The sequence below is a fragment of the Triturus cristatus genome, chromosome 1_2 (assembly GCF_964204655.1).
Source record: "Triturus cristatus chromosome 1_2, aTriCri1.1, whole genome shotgun sequence".
Taxonomy (NCBI): domain Eukaryota; kingdom Metazoa; phylum Chordata; class Amphibia; order Caudata; family Salamandridae; genus Triturus; species Triturus cristatus.
Genome location: NC_140580.1, coordinates 958319248 through 958339313, shown reverse-complemented (window position 1 = coordinate 958339313; position 20066 = coordinate 958319248). Strand labels below are relative to the sequence as shown.

The 20066-nt window shown below is 46.4% G+C and overlaps 1 protein-coding gene across 1 annotated transcript in view; it reads right to left on the bottom strand.

Annotated features, from left to right (window-relative positions):
- The window catches only part of NDOR1 (NADPH dependent diflavin oxidoreductase 1), a 202298-nt gene that overhangs the window by 22200 nt on the left and 160032 nt on the right, over positions 1–20066 (bottom strand). Inside the window, exons 11-13 of the mRNA XM_085610082.1 lie at positions 14477–14591; positions 13353–13499; positions 6043–6161 (exon numbers count right to left, since the gene is read on the bottom strand). Of these exons, the coding sequence (XP_085466208.1) occupies positions 6043–6161; positions 13353–13499; positions 14477–14591 (381 nt within the window). The remainder of the gene's footprint in view (positions 1–6042; positions 6162–13352; positions 13500–14476; positions 14592–20066) is intronic.

The following is a 20066-nucleotide window of genomic DNA, read 5'->3' as shown; positions in this document are numbered from 1 at the left end:
TTCGGTGGAGGACAGGGATTCGCTGGACGCTCCTCCCACCTCGGACGAAATTGCCCTGGCTATTCGCTCGGTCGCGTCCGGCAAGGCCATGGGCCCTAATGGTCTCCCCATCGAGCTTTACAAGCTGCGCCCGGACGTACTAGCGCCCCACCTGCGCGCGATGTTCCTGGCGGCCCACTCGCAGGGTTCCCTCCCGCCGGACCAGCGCCTGGCCACGATCGTGGTGATACACAAGGAGGGGAGGCCCCGTGAGCGGGTCACATCCTACAGGCCAATTTCGCTCTTGAACGCGGAACCCAAAATCCTCGCCAGGGTGTTGGCCAACCGGTTGGTCGGTGTGGTGGGCGATTTGGTCCACCAAGACCAATCGGGATTTATACCCCATCGCAACACGGCTCTTAATCTGCGACGCTTGCACGGGGTGCTCGCGCGTGTCCCGTTTGTGCGGGAGCCGGCCATCTTGGCATCCTTAGACGCCACCATGGCGTTTGACACGCTTGAATGGCCATACATCTGGGCGATGCTGGCGAAATTCGGATTTGGCCCGGGGTTCATTAGCTGGGTCAAATTGTTGTATTCGGGCCCATTGGCGCAGGTGGTGGTGAATGGGCGAGTCTCGGCCCCATTCGAGCTGGGGCGGGGCACGCGCCAGGGTTGCCCCTTGTCGCCGCTCCTGTTTGCACTGGCCTTGGAGCCCTTGGCGGAGTGGCTACGGTGGCACCCTTCTATCCGTGGTCTCCGCTGGACCCCTGAGTATGAGGACCGCGTGTCCCTCTACGCCGATGATATCCTTTTGTATCTAGCCTCCCCGCGCAAATCGCTGATTGTCCTGGTTGATGTTTTGCGCTCCTTCGGGCGTAACTCAGGCCTTGTCATCAACTGGGCGAAATCCTGCGTATATGTGCTTTCCGGGGAGGCTCCGGCCCTACCGCGTGACTGCCCGATCCAGATTGCCTCCCAGGGGTTCCGGTACCTGGGTATATATATCACTCTAGACCCGGAGGCCCGCTATGAGCGGAACTTGTTGCCCCCCCTCCAGCGCTTGCGAGAGGATGTGGCGCGTTGGCGGCGTCTTCCGCTCTCGCCACTCGGCCGAGCGGCCTTGTTTAAGATGATGTCCTTGCCGCGCTTTCTGTACGCCCTCCAGAACACTATGGACTTGGTACCAGCGCGCTACTTCCGCGAGGTGGAGGGCCTGCAGCGGCGCCTGTTCTGGGACGGGAGGCCGCGTATTGCTCTGGCCAAATTGACGCTCCCGTGGTACGATGGGGGGGTCGCCCTCCCGGACATTAAACGGTATTACTGGGCCTCCCAGCTAGCTGCAATCAATCATGGCCTTTACGGACCCGCCTTGAACCCGGCATTTGAAATGGACAGGATGCTCCTGCCCGGTGGCGATTATAATCGAGCGCTCTACTCTGGCACGCCCGACTCCCGTCTGACGGGGCCGACGCGTGTCATGGTGCGTGTATGGCACGCAGCTAATGCAGCTATGGGGTGGAAGGACCGTTTGACCCGGGCGTCACCGCTATATGCGTCTGAGAGGTTGGGCTCCCTGTGGACATCGAAGGGCTTCGAGAAGTGGGACACGATCGGAATCAGCACGGTGGGAGATCTCTGGACGAGGGGGGGTTTCAAGACTTTTGAGACGCTGCAGACGGAGTTTCAGCTGCGAGGCAGTGAGTACTTTCGATACTTGCAGGTCCGCCACGCGCTGGCCTCCGTCTTCCCGGATGTTGCGTCCATTCCGGAGTCTTCCCCCCTGGAGGACAGGGTGCTAGATGGCCATGTACCAGACAGCACGATCTCCCTTATATATAAAAAACTGATCAATGACAGATCGTGCCTGCTGAATGGCCTCCGCGAGGCCTGGGTTGCCGATGGGCTGGAGCTGGACGACGAGGACTGGATCTCCGCGGTGGCCTCTCCGAAGGAGGTGGCCATCCCGGCTCGCCTTCGTTTCGTCCAGCTTAAGATCCTTCACCGGGTTTACGTCACGGGGCCGAGGCTTCTACGTATGGGCTTTGCTGGTGACGGATTGTGTAAGCGCGGCTGTGGTGCTTTGGCAACTTTCATGCATATACTGTGGGAATGCCCGAAGGTGGAGCGATTCTGGCGTGGTGTGCATGAGGTTTTGCGTGTGGTTACGCGTGTCGCATTGCTGCCTGAAGCGAGGAGATGCTTGCTGAATGTGTGGGAACCAAATGATTATTCGGTCCCGCAGACGCGGTGGGTGACTCTGGGATACATGATTGCGAAGCGTGACATTGCCCAACTGTGGGGATCCCAGAGGCCCCCGGCGGTGTTGGCCTGGAAAGAACATATGGATTGGTGTATGTTTCGTGAAAAAGTAGTGTACGTGGCGAGGGGTAAGCCTGGGGCGTGGGTGAAAATCTGGAGCCCCTGGAACGCCTACCGTGGGGGTATTTGTGAGCCGCCACTGCTACCGGTAGCCTCGCCAGCCCCATCTCCTTAGCCGACCCCCTCCCTCAGCCGTGGGCACGTGGCTCCCTAGTCCCTGCCATACTCCCATTCCCCTCTTCAGAGTTTTACTGCTGGTTAGGATCCCCCATTTACGGAGCACGTGCTGTCACTTGGTTCGCGGGTTGCCTTGCGGGTGTGGTTTTTTGTGTTGTTCTGTTTGACAAAAGGAAACCGTATTGTGGGCTAGGAGTTATGCGGCCTACGCCATTGATTTTACCTGATTTGCTAATCTGCTCCGCCGAGAGACTTTCACTGTATGTATGCTATATGCCTTTTGCTACTCTAGCGGCCGGCCGGATGGTTGTAGGCCCATGCCTGTAACTTTTTCATCGTGCAATAAACGGTTTCAAAAAAAAAAAAAAATAAATAAATAAATAATAGGAATCATTTCCTAGCCAACCTTCCAGGATGAAAAATGGCCCCACTTTTCCTAGCATAAACGCCTGCTCTACTTGCTGCAGATGCACTTGGAATGCAAACTGTGGCAAAGGTGGCCTGGATGGGAGGATGCCGTGGCAGTTTGTCCTCACCACTGAAAGGACACATGGATTGATGTTTACCTGGACCAGCTGGTGGTAGAGTAGAGAAAATCTCCTCAGATAAGTGTAATAGACCTACTGAGATGGAAAGCACACTGCCAGCAAACTCATTGGCACTCATTGTACTAGGTGGAAGCCACAGGAGTGATCTTATTCTTCCTTCTGAAATGTCTGATCTTGAGCTGCTGAATGTCTGAAAAAAGGAATATTCAGCCAGACACTTAAAAGCAAAGGAACGCCTGGCCCTAAAAGATTGAAAGGTCTTTTCTAGCTGGATGATGAAAGGTGGCTTTGGCAGTCATGTCTTGGCAAGCGCACTTTGATTTAGCGGAGACCATAGCTTTCTTGTACAGATGCAGCACCTCATTCATCAAATGATTGGTCAGGTTTGTCCTATTGCATGGGTTGAGAACAACTTTCTCCCGGCTTAAGGTGCAAGGGCTTTAACCACTATTGCTAAGGCATGCACAAACCAGAGTTCATGGTCCTTTGAGCATTTAACAATGAGGTTCCGAAATAAAACCTTTTGTACTACGACTTCTTTGCCTATTTCAGCATCCACTTGCATTCTTTCCAAGCATGATCTTTGTTAAAGTAGGATGTGCATCTGTCAAACTCCTGCCATAAATGGAGCCATAGTTTGCCATAACGGAGTTGGTATTTGCCCGTGTAAGGGAGAGACATAATGACTGGAATTTATTTTGCTGCATGCCTCAAGACACTTGGCATCCTTTTATATGTGAGAGGACAACACCTTGCTCTTCAGGAAAGTGGCCATCCTATCACCACAATAATAAACTACTAGATTAGTGTGAACATTTGAGGAACCGGAATTACCAAGGGAATAACTTATCTTACTTGGCTGGTCTAGAGGGATGGCCCTGAAAATGGACTATCTAACAGACCTTTGAGGTCTGTTAGATTGGATAAACTGTCTCAAAGATATAATAATTAGGATGCAAAATAATCATCCTTAAGTTGAACTTTGGTAAAACGGAGAGCCTCATCTTTGTTGCCCCTTGTCCCGTCTGGTCAAGTTCCTGGAGGCCTTCATCAAAGTGAGCTTCTCCAGACCCAACAGAACTAGGCTATATTCTGCGGATTTTCTTTTGGTTCATCTTCTATCATATAAACTCAGCAGGCAAAACTCACAAGATCCTGTTTCTTTGTCCTAAAGGATCTGAACATGACCCTGCTACTTCTTCCACAATCATTCCTGAAGACAATCACCCTCAACTTCATCAAGGCCTTCTCTTACAGACATGACATCCTACCCACATTCACTGTGAAATTCTTCCATGAAGATTACATCACACCCCTCCTCGAAAGGGACAATTACTCCCTCAATTAAGCAACATTTCTAGATTACCTCTAAACAGAACAGGTCACCTTATTAAAAAAATAAAAAAAATAAACGAACCTAGTCAACCTAACCAACTCCCATCCTATAATTTTCCATTCATCACACAAATCATCGAGAAAGCAGTCCTCAGTGAATTCCAACACCAGATCAGCAAGAACCTCCACAAGGTCTACGAATCCAGATTCAGACCAAGCTGCAGTATAGGGTCCGTTACCACGTAGTTGATAATGCCGTCATGATCACATAAAATAATGACCCCTTCCTCCTGTTCTCAATCAACCTCTCTGCAGCCTTTGATACAACGGCTAATCGATCCCTCATCAACACACTACAGTAGTTAGCCTCAAACCTAAACAACTGGCATCAATCCATCTATAAGAGAACCTCAAAATCTCAGAAACACTCCAGGTCCAGCAGAGTATCACATGTCTGTCCTGTGCCCACTGCCTCTGCTGGGTGCCACATGAAAACCATTGATACAGCATACAGCTCAACCTCAAAATCTGCGGAGATTACATCATTCAGCAAATCAAAATCTGCCTCAATCTCATTCAGAATTTAATGCGTAGCGCATACCTAAATCTTGACAAGGCAAAGACAAAATACCTGATTTTTGCCAACAACTACAAAAAATCAAGACTGGTTTTGCAAAATTAACTTAGAAGGTTTAACCCCAGATGATTATTGAGGTCACATTCCCAATGGATCGACCCTCAACACTGACCTCTTCTTTAAAGCAAACATATTCCAGAAAACAAGAAAACCAGTGCAGTTCTCCCTCCCGAAGAGAGGTAAAGCTTTCAGCCCAGAAACCAATTTCACAACACCAGTCCAACTCTGCTCTATTGTCTCACTGACACCACACCGGCTCCTTTGAAAGGCATCCTATAAGTAGCAGCTTGTCTCATCAATGGCTTATGGACGTTCAAATGTATCACCCCTAATCCATAAACAACTAGACTGGCTCCACACCTCAAGCCAGCATCATCTTCAAGACTACCGGACTCAAATCCAAGGCTATCAGAAACTGCACCACTCCTGGCCGAGAAATTATCAATTTCAGGCAGATAGCGTCATCCCAGATATCAGGATATCGCCAGACTAGAAACAAAGAAATAAGAGAAAAACAGAACAAAGGCCCTCTATTTGCGTCAACCCAGATATTAGGATATCACCAGACTAGAAAAAATAAATAAGAGAAAAACAGAACAAAGGCCCTCTCCATCTATTCTCCCAGGAACTGCAATAAAATCTCTATCAACATCAGAATTACCCTGTAATTCAGAAAATAACTGATGACACAACTCTTTTAAGGACACCATGGGCCTGATTTAGAGTTCGGTGGACAGGTTACTCCGTCACAAACGTAACAGATTTCCCGTCCCCCGTTATCTAAGTGCCATTGGATATAATGCACTTTTAATATGGCGGACGGGATATCCGTCACGTTTGTGACAGAGTAAACCAACCACAAAACTCTAAATCAGGCCTTATATCTACAAATTACAGGAATCACCACCCATAAATATTCAGCCTCATCGTAAACAATTTAATATCAACATCCAGGGCTGATACCCACTTTCAAATGCTCCACTACTCTCTAGCTAGGTTTGGGCTATTCACATACATATAGTTTATCATTGAGAATATACTAACCTGGTCCCTGGAGAAGGCTGTGAAAAGTGCCAAACATTTCCTTTCAATCAAATCTTCCCACTCTGATTGGCAGTAGAAGTCTTTTGTCTTCTGTCGACATCCAAAAAAGAGAACATTGTCTGACAGGGAAATGAACCAGCAGCTTGTTAAAATTAGACTAAAGGCAACAAGTTTGATACTAAATTAATACATTAAACACATTTCCCCATAGGATTTATTCAACAGAACTGAAAAGATAGACAGACCAGACAACTCCTCAGAATTAAAGTATAGTTTCAATTAGGCTTAGAAAAATAAAAATACCCCCTTTTTCATTAAAAATAACAATTAATAACCTGGAACTCTGCCTTACCAAATAAATATAAAGTAAAGAAATTGTTACATTTGAAATTGTTGAAAGTCCACATAGGCTTTTCTGAATATGATAATACCATGCGTTTTTAGATTGGTTGTGACATACTGCAGTTGTGAACGCTGTAAATAGCAAGTGATTCTATCAACCAATTCAATGTCACTCACATTATCAGTCTCAGAAGGATGAAGAACTGATTTCATACACATTTTTGAACTGCGTGATTTAGCTGTGAAATATTTCTCTTAATAGTCTGTCTCAGAATTGTGGACTGGAGGGATGAAAACCAATTGGACTCACCTTCGCATCTGACCTGAGAGTGAATATGTAGTTTGTAACAGATCTACCACAGTGAATGGTAGAACTGCTACTCTGGTCTGAATGCTCCTGATATTACCCAGGATGAACAGAGCCAAAGGAATTGTCAGAAGAAGCCCATTTGTGCCAGGTTGGGGTGGTAGTTATAAATGCTCTCTACTCTGACATTCAGAAGATGGTGAGAAGAGGTCATGTAAGGTTCTCTCTGTGAGAGTCTAGGTCTCTTCCATCTTCACCCCTGATGCATTCTCGCAATATAGCCAGAAGCTTAGGGGGGGGCCAAAGGAAGACTTTACCAAATGTATACAGTTTTAGAGCCTTGCTTTTATTGTCCATGTGCTATGACGTAACTTGAGGACTCCCCTTTCAACACAGTCTCTTAACAAAAAGCCAGTGTGCACTGTATATATGTTTCATTGCCTGAATTGTAATCATTGGGTGTGAACAGCTCCAGTAATAAAAGGTGAAGATAAACAATGCATTGGACATATGCAGACAATGCACAACTCTTTTTGAAAGTCTCATCTGCTTCAAATATCCAACATCTCAAACACTGCCTGCACCTAATCAAGACCTGGATATTGAGCACCTACCAGAAGCTCAAATTAACAAGACAGAATTCCAGTTATTTGCCAAGTACAAGTAAGAAATATTACAAGCCTGGCTCAATTGCATGAACCTTGATTGCTTTGAACACTAACTTTCACCAAAAGCTAGATCACTTAGATTGATTCTGAACACCAATCTCACCTTCAAAGAACACATTGCCAAATAAAGAGACGGCCTTGTATCAGCTCACTTTTCTAACAGAAGTGAAACAAGTTCTTCCAGAAAGTGCCGACAAGCTGTTCAAGCCCTCGTACTCTTGCATCTTAATGGTGGTTATGCTCTACTCCATGGCCTCCCATACTCCACATTGGTCCCACTTAATTGCCATTCCACACACTGCAGTGAGCCTCATCTAGGGCCTGAAGAAATACGATTGCATGACTCCCCCCCATACTGATGGAACTCCACTGGCTCTCCTTGCCCTGCTGCAAAACCTTCATATCGCAGCTACATCAGTTATAAAACTATCACAACCAACGTCCCCGCTTATCCTGAAAACAAACTCATCATCTCGGGTGGCTCTCGCCACACCTGCAGCCAGGATAACACCAGGCTGGAGACTAGGAAGTGTGGAAAAATCATTCTTAAGAATGTTGACCGGCACCAGTCGTCTACATCTTCGCCTCCCTGCACTACAGATGGGGCAGATTTGAATGCACAAAGTAATCCACCTAGATAAGGTCCTTTTCTACACTGATTTTCATTTTCTGCTAGCTATATAGCTAATGAAAACCTGATCATCCACACAGAAGTCCTTCATCTGGTCCATATAAAAACTCACCGCTTTTGTCAAATCCAGCCTTTGTAGTTTCTCCTCTTCTTTTGTAGGGTGAGGCAGGGGAAAGGAGGATGACGTGGGAATAGACTGACCCAGGTGAAAAGGGGTTACCATTCTGGGGAGGAAAGTAGCTTTGGCTGACTAGACTAACTTGTCGGTAAAAAAAATGTGAAGTATAACTTGATTCTAGGTGCTTGCAGCTCACTGACCAGAACAGCCACTAGGAAAACCGTTTTCATGTTAAAAAATAAAAAACCTAAACAACAGTGGTGGAGGGGCTTATACGGGTGGGATGGTTGGTCGGGGAGGCAAAGGAAAGCCGACAAAGTGGCTAGATGGACAAATTACTTACCTCTGCTAACATCTCATCTGGTAGAGACTCTATCTAGCCGCAGATTCCTTACCTTAGAATTATCCCGAGGTATCAGACTGGATCCGGAATTTTTCTCGTGAGCTGTACCTCTGTGTGTGGGTAGGTGGCATTGATCAGCTCAGTGTGGCGTCATCCGCTCTGGGTGTGCGCAGTGCCTATTTAGGCGCCACCCCAGTGTCAGATACTTTTGGCAACTTTCCACTCCAGGAGTGCAGAGCCACAAAGAACACGGACAACTGCTGTGAATATCTCAGGCCCTGAAAATGTAAAGCCCTGTCCCTAGAAATCCGTTCACAGAGCAGTAAGGATGGGTGGGTCTGTAAGGAACCTGAGGCTCAACTGAATCTCTACCAGATAAGGCGTTACCGAAGATAAGTAACTTGTCCATATGACTGAGACTTTTAGCCGCAGATTACTAACCTTAGAATAGATACCAAAGCAATACCTCCCGGAGCCGAGTCTCCAAAACAATTTCATACCAAAAAGTCCTGAAGAACCGAATGAGCGAAATGCCCATCCAGATGGAACGGACTGTCCAGGCAGTAGTGTTTTGTGAACATGTGCAAGGAAGTTCACATTGCAGTCTGGCAGATGTCCAGGTCACAGACTCCACGTGCTAACGCAGTGGTCATAGCCTAGGCTCTGGAGGAATGAGCACCCAAACGCTGAGACGGATGATTCTTAGCCATTGGGTAGCAGATTTTAATGCAGAACTGCGGAGATGGTCCTGCTTCTGCAAGCCTTTCCCTTCTGTGCTTCAACATACCCCACGAAGAGTTGGTCGTCTCCCGGAACTCTTTTGTGTAGTCACGGTAGAATGACAACGCTTTTTTAGGGTCCAGACGGTGAAGTCGCTTCACTTCCATAGAGGGATGTGGCAGAACTTAGAAAGTTGATTGGCCTACATCCCAGTGACAACTTTCGGTAGAAAGGAAGCTTTAGTCCATAAAATCAGCTTTTCTGGGTAGTCGTTCAGGTATAGAGGCCTGGATGACACAGCTTGAAGTTAACTGATCCTCCAGGTAGAAGTAAATGCCACCAGGAAGGCAGTCTTGATAGCAAGGAGCCTTAGAGGACAGTAGTGCAAGGGCTTAAAGAGAGCGCACATTAGGAACGTCAGGGCGAGATTAAGGTTCCACTGAGGCATTATAAAAGGAAAAGGTGGAAACATGTAAACCTTTCAAGAACCTATGTACATTAGGGGATTTGAAGAGGGATGGCTGGTCAGCCAACCATAGAAAGGCTGAAATAGCATATAGATAACCCTTTAAGGTTCCCAGAGCAGAGCCTTGCTGGGCAAGGGAAAGGATAAAGAGAAGAACCTGAGAAAGAGGAGCAGAAAGGGGGTCAACCTACTTTTCTGCATACCATACCATAAACATGACCCAATGGCAGGAGTATATAGTTTTGGTTGGTCAAAAGCTATCAACTGCTGCTGCTCAATCTCCACGCAGGAATGCAGAGTGTTGACAGGTTCGTGTGGAGAACCCTCCCCTGCTGCAGCGATAGAGATCCTCCCGTAGGGGCAGCCTGATCAGAGGACCGAAGGCCATGCTCAACAGCTCGGGATTCCAAACTCTCCAATCACAGTCTGAGGCCACAAGGATGACTTGAGCTTAGTCACTCCTGATCTTCTTGAGAGCTCTGGGCAGGAGTGGTATGGGCAGAAAGGCATACAGGAGGTCTGAGCTTCACTCAAGGCAAAAAGCGTCTCAGAGCCAGAGCCGCCTTGGAAACTCCAGGCACAGAATTGCTGACATTGTGCATTCTTGGGTTAGGCAAACAGATCTAACCAAGGCTCTCCCCACTGCTGAAAGAGACCGTGCACCACCTCTGAAAGAAGACGCCATTTATGATCCGCTAGGCCTCTTCAGCTGAGTTCTTCCACCCTGGAGTTCAGAGAGCGTGCCTGGTGTTGACCCACCAGGGAAATGCCCTGCTGATCCAGCCATATCCAAAGACAGAGGGCCTCCTGACAAAGGCTCCACGACTCCACCCTGTTCTGCTTGTTACAGTACCACACAGCAGTGGCACTGTGTGAACACCCGCACTAGTCTTTCCTTGATGGAGGGTAAAAAGGCTTTTAATGCCAGCCAGATCGCACAGAGCTCAATAAGTCTGATGTGGAGTCTGGATTCCGCCAGAGACCAGAGGTCTCCTATCTCCACCTCTCCCCAATGGCTGCCCCATCCCAGGAGTGATGAATCTGTCACAACTGTCAGATTTGTTTGGGGAAGGGAGAGGGGTCTGCCACTGACCCAATTGCGGTTAATTACGCACTACTGCAGATCTTGTGCAGTTCCCTCTGACATCTGGACCACATTGGAGAGATTTCCTGATGTTGCATCCCCTGTAACTTCAGGTCCCAATGCGGAGCCCACATATTCCAGCAGGTATGTGTCACACAAGCAGGATGCAGGAGACCATAAAGCCCAGTAGCCTCAGAGTCGGTCTCACTGAAATCCAGAATAGATGCTGAAACATCAGTGTCATAGCCTAAATAACATTGACTCGCCGTTCATGAGGATAGGCCTGAAACTGCAACATGTCCAGAATAGCTCCGGTGAATGGAAGCATCTGAGAGGTTCGCTAAAGTCTAGAGGTGGAGAGGACAGCCAGGGGCGATCCCGCCTTCGTCAGCCAGTCATCGAGATAGACGAAGACGGGCACCCCTGATCTCTGCGGATGAGCTGCAAACACTCCCATCACCTTGATGAACACTCGAGGGGCGCTGGTGAAGCCAAAAGGAACACCGCGAACAAAAAGTGCTCATGGCTCACCGTGAACAGCAGGTAACGCAGTGGGCAGGCAGGACCGGAATGTGGAAATATGCACCCTGCAAGTCCAAAACTACCATCAAGTCTCCTGGCTCCTGGGCAAACAAGACTTAGGCGAGCATTAGCATTTTGAGCTTCTCCTTCTTGAGGAAGAAATTAAGAGGGCGCAGGTCTAGGATAGAACAAAGGTCTCCGTCCTTCTTGGGCACCAGAAAGTAGCGGGAATAGCAACTACCACCTACTTCTGGCATCAACACCCTCTATTTGGCCCCCTTCGCCAAGAGAACAGTCACTCACTGAAGGAACAAGCAGGTGGCATGGGTGGAAGGGTGGTCTTGAAGGGAAGGGAGTTGCCCTTCCGGACAAACTGCAAAACCCATTGGTCTGATGTGCTAGACCGTCAGTGGTGCAGGTGATGGTGCCCATGATGATAAAGGTGCAGACTGTAAGGGCTTAGAGGCTGCTGCTGCCACGGGGGTGGTGGACTGGCCAGACTGCTGGCTGCCCAACCCACGAGGTCTGTGGGTGCCACGTCCTCGGGAGCACAGAGGCTATGAAGCTTGCATGTTGCAGTGGCTGGGTGGGTACAGATGTGAGTGAATGCCCCTTCCGTGGCCACGAAAGGAGTGAAAGGCAGATTGGGGGTGACATGGGGCCATGCAACGGCCCAAGGACCTGCGCGTAGCTCTGCTGTCCTTAAAGCATCTGCGCAAGTGTGTCCTACAGAGCATGGGAATAGTGGCCTAAAAGGCCCCTGGTGTTCAACAGGCTGGTGAAAGAAAACATCTTCTTCCCTAAGGTGTCCAGCCTCTTGGATTGCATATCAGGGGGTGCTGAAGGGAAAGCGCCATGGGAGGTGGAGGCTTGGACCACCAAACACTCTGGGGTAGGGTGTTGCGCGAGGAAGCTGGGGTCCCCTGTAGTGGGACGGTGACGGTGGGCAATTGATCTGTTCACAGGAGCAGCAGGTCCTAATCAGAATATCAGTAAGGGCTTCATTAAAGGGTAGAAGTGGTTCTGAGAGGGACACTTCCGGCTGAAGCACCTCCATCAAGACCTTGGTCTTGACCGCCAGAGAAACAGGTTAAGGTTCAGGACCTCAGCCACCCTCCTTACCAGTATTGTGAAGGACATTCCCTCCTCTGTAGCAACAGTAGGGGGAGCAAGCAGGCCAGTATCTGGAGAAGTGTACAGTAGACTGGCTGCCGTCAAAACCTCACACCCAGCCCACATTAGGGTCAACGGGCTCATATTCTTCAGGGTTCAGCGACCCTTCCCAATCCTCCCCAAGTCCTAGCCCATAATAAAAGGGCTCAGGGTCCGGCCTGGAAGGCATGGTTCCAGTCAGCATTGGGCGACACCCATCTGGCTCTGTGTTGGGTCGGGATTAGAATAGAGATGACGCTGCCACCATCACGTGTAGTGTCAGCATCGTGACCAGCGTTAGGGAAGGTCGAGGTGGCACGACCAGCGCCAGTCTGAATCCATCTGTGGATCCAAGGGGCACCACACTGGAGTCGATGGCATGGATCCAGCAGGGGCCCTTCCCAAACCTGCAGGGCCTGTAGGCGCACCAGCATACACACAAAATTAGGCTGGCACCAAGATCATTTAGGGCACTGCTATTAATGGGAGGAATAAAAAGTCAGGATCATGTGGCAGCTGCAAATGGAGCAGCCATTCTAAATTGAGTGTGGTCGAATTTGTCAAGGGGCGTTCTGCACAATGACTTTCAGGGAGATTCATTGCTTTTCAGCTTGTCAAGACCGTAACACTCTACCACTGGCACACATCACAGGGCAAATGGTCTGGAAGTAAATAATACAAATCACTGAATTTCAGTTTCACAGAAACAAATTATAACACTCCTGGATTAGCAGAGTAAACTACTGTTCACAGTCTTCAATTACTTGCTAACTTGACATCATTTAAACTATGAGGACTTCAGATGCATTGTTACCGCTCCTTGGAGTTAAGCCAGTTTTCTAACAGGCTTACAAGTGGTTTGAGATCCTCAGCTTAGTCTATTCAACTTGGTTTCACTGCTAAATATACATATAAATGACATTAGCTGGTAGATCATCATGAATCAGTTAATCTTACTTTTCTTGTGCTGTGCTGTTCTTTCCTGTATTGCTGCTCTGAATGGGGCCACTCCAGTTCCAGGCCCCACCATTATCACTGGGGTATTTGCATCTTCAGGGAACGTCATTCCTCCTTTTTTAACCCAGAGGGGCACTTTAACTTCACCTGTGTAGGAAACAGCATTCGTAAATATATGCATATTTTATAAAAGGGTGAAAAAGTAAGATCAGGAATAATAGCATCAAACTTCGAACCATCCAGTGGAAAAAAAACGTCTTCACCACCGTTGAACATCATGTATGCCAAACAGGTGGGTGAACCAAGAACACTCGGGTCTACAGGGTAAAACAATCTGCCTTCAGTCTAAATCGCGAATAAGGAAATATGACTTACCATAATAAAAGTTCTCCAGTGTATGCGGTCATTTAATTTGAATCATATTGGGATTTCCCCACCACCATGACCTGTCTCTCGCTTTTAAAATCACGCTGCCTCCACCAATGCTGTTCTCCTAAATGTGTTTGCGGCAACTATGTATGGAAGAAGGTATCAACTCCATTTAATCACCAGCTGGTAGAGGAAGAAATGTGGTAATTGAAAAGTGCTCGTTTGGTGTGTCTGTTGGGACAAGGCAAGTAAGAACATTAAGTGCATAAACCTATGTATATAAGTTCATGTTTTGAATGCAAGGTGGTCCCATCTTTCCTAACTATGTGGAATCCTTCCAGTTACAGCAAGTATATTTGATAGTTCATAAAGCACGCTAATGCCATTGTTGTTGCTAAGAGAGAAGACTAAAATAACAATGAACTCTAGCAGATTACCACACAAAGAGCCTAGTCTTAAGACTTTCTGAAAAAATGTGATGATTCTCATTGGGCTGCAAACTCAGGCAAGAGATAAAGTAGCTCTGAAAGTTCACCCAATCTCAACCTACAGGTCACAGACTGGAACCCCAGGGGGCAGACTCAGCCTTTCATCTTTATGTTTAAGTAATTACTGTGATTTCATGGGTTATGAAAATGCACACCTGCCTCTCATCTGCCAAGTCAATTAACAAAAAAATAGTAGTAATGATTAAAAAAAATATCATTTTCAAATTCAAATTCTGAATTATTAAGAAAAACAAGGTGGCACATTACCATTTTGTGGACACAGGGATGACAGCCATGTGGAGCAGAGGCCAAGACGTGCCTTACTCAGGCGGGTCTTGTACTTGACTACTGCCAGGAGGATCTGGATCCTGTCTGGATGAACCTGAAATACCAAAATCCACGTTATGATTCAAACACAACAAAAACAAAAAATCCACATAGAAATAATTGAAGCATTTGTCATTTTGGCTATACAATGACAAAACAAAATATGATCGTCACTTATTTAATTAAACCAATATATTGTTTATCAAGTAATTTGTTCCTGTTAAAAGTGAAGGCAACATACATCTTTAATCTTTACATATAGTTACAAAATCAGACAGAGGCTCGCAGAGTGAGAAATGAGCTAGAATATATTTGGTTATTCATTCTTTACAAAACAATTATTCAAACCATATCAGATAGAGGTAAATCTAATTTTCATTAGCTCTAGTACTGCAATTTAGATGTGTTTTGCCAACCAATCAAAAAGATATAAAGCTGCTCTGGTGTCTGTCATCATCAATCTCCGAAAATCTGTTCCTGGTTAGATGAGCATGTCAAGACAAATGGCCTAATTATAAGTGGATCGTTATATTCTAACACACCTGATAATTATCGGATGCATTAAGTACTTCAAACTTCGATACATTTCAGCTGGTCAAACCTGCCGAAATTTAACAGGAGAAATGTGTACAGTACTTACTGTACCATGCAGGTTTTGGTGAGTTAAATACCAACATTTGCATGTTATTGCCCAATAACTCATGATAGGTGTTATTTATCGGACCTGATGAATAATGTAAGTTGTGGTATGGTTATTTATCAGGTGAGTTAAATAACTCCTAAACTCCGGCAGTCGGGAGCAACAAAAGCAGACACAATCCACTGAAAACTTCTCATTTCAACTCACTTCGAGATCCCATTTCACATCTCCTTTTTCGAACCAATCACAATGGGCTGCAAGGGAAATATTATGAATTGTAAGTCAGTCTCCAAATGTTCTGTTTTTACAGATAAATACAGACAGAAAACAATGTGTTCCTTGTCTGTACTTTTAAAAGCGGAAAAATAATGAAAATGTTACTTCTTTTGAGAGAGAGCATAGGGAGTTAAAAAACAGGATGATATTTCTTTAAATACAGGCATATGTTAACATATATTTGTAGTATAACGCTACTATATACCTGTGGATGTGGTGGTTTTTTATATGTGACTTCTTAATCTGATAAAAAGTGACAGGCATCCATGTATGACTGCACGTCAAAGATTTAAATAAATGTGGAAATATAAAAAAAAAAAACTATTTATTATCAAAACACAAAATAAATATGGAAAATACCAATAAGATGGCCCAAAAATAAATATGGATAAATACAGACGCAAATTAAAAGAAAATCAATACCATAAAACTGGGAGCCCTAGTTGTGAGACATTTGCAACTGTAAATGCACCATTACTACAACGTGGCTTTGAGTTCTTGAGGTCTACAGTCTTGTGATTTGCAGCCTTTACAAAAGCAAAAACCTTTTAGCCCATCAAGCCCCATATTATTTAGGTATTACTTTAGAACCAAACAACCAAGGATCCCAGTAAGTTTGCTGTAATAAATAGCTTCTACAGACAGAGCTCAGCTACCCAGACAAAAGCCTAAAGAAATCCCATATGGAAATCATTATTTTCCTGGAAAGGAAGGAAAATGGCTGCCGGATGGGAGCGTTGCAAACTAGCTCCAGGTACTGGCATCACCCTCGGGTGAATATTCCCAGGAATACCCAGCCATCGAGTGCTACATTGTGAGGCACTAGAACGATCTCACATTCCTGTGCTCTGCACGTTGTTGGAATTCATTGCAGAGCTCTTTTGATAGCACATTTTGTATGTTGAAGTATTGAGAGAGGCAAATGGCCACCGGACAGGAGCGTTGCAAGCTAGCTCCTGGTGCTGTGTTCACCCTTGGGTGAATTTACCGGTGATATCCAGCCATCGCCTGCTGCATTGTGGGGCACTGAAACTGAATCACCTTTCCTGTGAAGAGTTCTTTGCGGAGCTTCCTAGTGGACCCAGTCACGCCGCCGTTGCACGACTGAGCTGGGCACGTGTGTCTGCACAGATCGGTGCAAACCTGCAAACCTGCAGGCTGGTGCGGTGAGTCAAGGTTGCGGAGCTGGGCGGAGACAGCGTCCTGGAGGGTCCCGATCGCCGTGGGAGCCCACCATCTTGGCACAGATCTGCTGCTGATACAGTAGGTGGTTTGATTTGTGGCCCTGACGTCCTCAATCTGCTTTGGACCGACGCCGACATCTGTGCGGATCGGCGCAGACCTGCAGGCGTGGAGTGAGATGGAGCTGCGGAGCTGGGCGGAGTTTGCGTTCCTCCTCTATCGGCCTTCCGGTCAACCCCTGTGCGGCTGCCTCACGTGGAGGGCCTCGCAGTGAATGAAGGGGGGGGGGTAAAAGCTTAAGTGAAGTGGCACTGATGCCCCGATCCACAGTGGCACCAATCCGGTGTGCCAGGCGGGTCCCCGAGGGCGAGAGGGGAGAACAGGGTAACCCATTGCTGTGGCCTGCCTGACCTCAAAATGGCAGCGAAGAGGCCTGGATCCAGACCAGAGTAACTAGATAAATAGTCACTAGGTCAGATCTGCCACAAGAATACAGGATTCAGTTCCAATCAAAGAACGTAAAGAGTACTGGAAAGCTGGCTTTCTGCTGGGGATCATACTGTGAAGAGCCCCTAGAACTCCTGAGGTGTGGCCTGACCTGCAAATGGCGGCCCGCTGAACACCAATGAAGCAAACAGACTCATCTGTTACACAGGGGGATCACTCTCTTTTAAGGCCCTGTCTTTGATTTATCCAACATTCAGAGGCAACTCTCAGTCCTATTAGTTCTGCGTTGGTAGTGCAGCACACAGGGAAGTTTGGGGACAGACAATGCACTCGACCGAGTGGTGTAGACCAATTCCACGGCTCCCACAACGCCTACTTCGGATCCTTTGGGGCGGTGGCCTCACGCAACTGGCCCTCCGGATATTAACTGATACTCCATTCATGCCCTGGCTATCTAGCATCAGGGCCCAGGCAGACCGGTTGGCCACTTTGCCCCATATGGTCATGCCCTCACCTCCTTCTTGTCTCCCTTGAATCTGCACAACATTCTCCTCCATACTTGGCCTTGAGGTTCACAGCAACAAAGGACAAGACCACCTGGGATAGCATCCTGTTCAGCCCTCAACTATCAGCGCATCCTTACCTCTCCTAGGTTTTCTGGATGACCTAAACTTTTTATTTTATCCTATGTTCTAACTATGTCCCCTCCATATCGCTCAACATAGCACTCAAGAGATATGACCCCAACTCATGAAGCATCAGATATTCTAAAAATGTCTCTAATTGCGCAAAAAAGAAGTTCAAACTTGGTTTAACACCAACCACTTAAAGTTGAACCTCAATAAAACGGAATAACTCCTTTTCTCCCCTGATAACAACCCTCTACCAATCCAAGATTGGCTCACTAACTTGGAAGCCCTTAACTGCTCTCTTACACTATCCAACTCCATAAAGTCCTTAGGCATCACTCAGGACAAAAATCTGTCAATGAAAGACCACATCAACAACTCAGCCGAAGAAGCACTGTACACTTTCAAAAATATCAAGAAAATCAAACCTCTTATTCCGCCTGAAGATGGTACTGCAGGCTCTTGTGCTCTCAAAACTAGATTATGGGAACGCCCTCCTCACAGGAATTCCAAAAACCCACCTTGCCCCCTCTTACAACAGTTCTCAACATAGCTGCAAGGCTACTAACAGGTGTTAAACGATTTGAGCACATTTTACCGGCCCTCAAGAACCTAAACTGGCTTCCCATCGAAGGAAGATGTATATACAGGATGGCTTGCATCACCCACAAAGCGCTTCACACCCATAACCCAAACTACCTAGGTTCCAAAATTTACAAAGCAGGAGGAGCCAGAGCTCTGAGAATCTCCAACTCACTACTTCTCATCCCTACCAAACTGAAAAAGAAATCCTCTCGGACTCGCTCATTCTATGGAAATGCTCCTAGGATCTAGAACGCATAGAGATTGCCTCTGTAACCCATCCTTGACATGCTTCAAACGGGACCGTAATACCTTCTGCTCAACAAATACTTTAATACTCAAAGAAACTAAGCCATGCTCACAACAAGTCACACAATCTTTTTAGACCCTTTAAGGCTGGCATTTGATTTGATTGTTCAAGCTTCCTCCTTGTCACTCACGCCATAACCTTATTCTGTTACAATGTCCTGTACCTATCTTGACTGCTTAACGATCTCCTTGATATGTTTATCTGGATGCACCTCAATTGTTTGATCTGTATACTTATATGTACATCTATGGAACGACCCTGAATTATATGTAAAGCGCTCTGATACCTCCGGGTCTGGCTAGCGCTATATAAAACCTATACATAAATAAAATAAAAAATGAATAAAATTAAAAAATATTGTACGCTTCCTTTATTTCTGTAGTGCTTTATGTCAACTTAAGGTAGCCTCGGATTGCTGAGGTTGATACTGCAGATGGAATGTTGGTATCAGAAGAAAGAGGAAAAAATGGAACTAGATAAAAGCAGTACGGAAGAAGCAATGTGGATCAAAGTTCTTGATCTTCTCTGAAACCTTTATATGTCACTGCACAGAGCAATGGTGTAGTGCAGGGATACAAAACATGTTTAAGAGCATCACAGAGTTCCATCCCTAGTCTCAAAACCTGGATTGCTTTCAAAAAAGTGTCAGAAAGAAAAATCAACACCCTGTTGGAAAAACATAAGCCAACCTTAATCAATAAGGATCCACTGTCAGATTCTGTTGCAAAACAGATGGCCCTTTTATTGGTCATGGTGTTATTATGTTTGTTAATCAATCATTAAGCCACAGGATAGTACCTGATGACAGAAAAAAAATCTGTCATCACCCCACTATTGAAAAAATGTCATTAGACTCTGAGAATTCAAAAAGGTAGTGTCCCATTACTGGATTATCATGCTTTCTAAAAGTTTGAAGACAGTTGTTGTGAGAAGCTGGCTTGGTATATGTTGTACACTTATGTAAGTGGGCACCTTGTACCAATCTACACAACATTTATGGCGATTGTAGTGGCCTTAGACAACCTTAGAAAGCTCTCTAAGTGGTAGGCTGTGGAGAGCAGCCTTCAGGCTTAGTCCAGAAGGAGTGTTAAGCAGCTTGTTTTACCAGAACATAATCTTGTAGGTACAGATTAGGTGAAAAAGAACCACACAGTATTTATAAAAAATATGCATCTATTATGAGACACTCACTAACCCATACAGATATCTCCTAGCCAGAGATATTCACAATGCACACAATACTTTTCAATAGAAACAGGTATGTAGCACGTAATACACAGTGGTCACCAGGGCGAGACCAGACCATATACTAAAATAGTGGTATGGGAACGCCGACTTGGGTCAAGACTATAACCAGAAAACGTAGAAGTCCCAGGGACCCAAGGAACCACCCAAGGTAAGTACCCTGGAGCTCCACGGAGGCTGTGTGCCGAGTGGGAATCCGACCGCAGGATCAATGCAAGT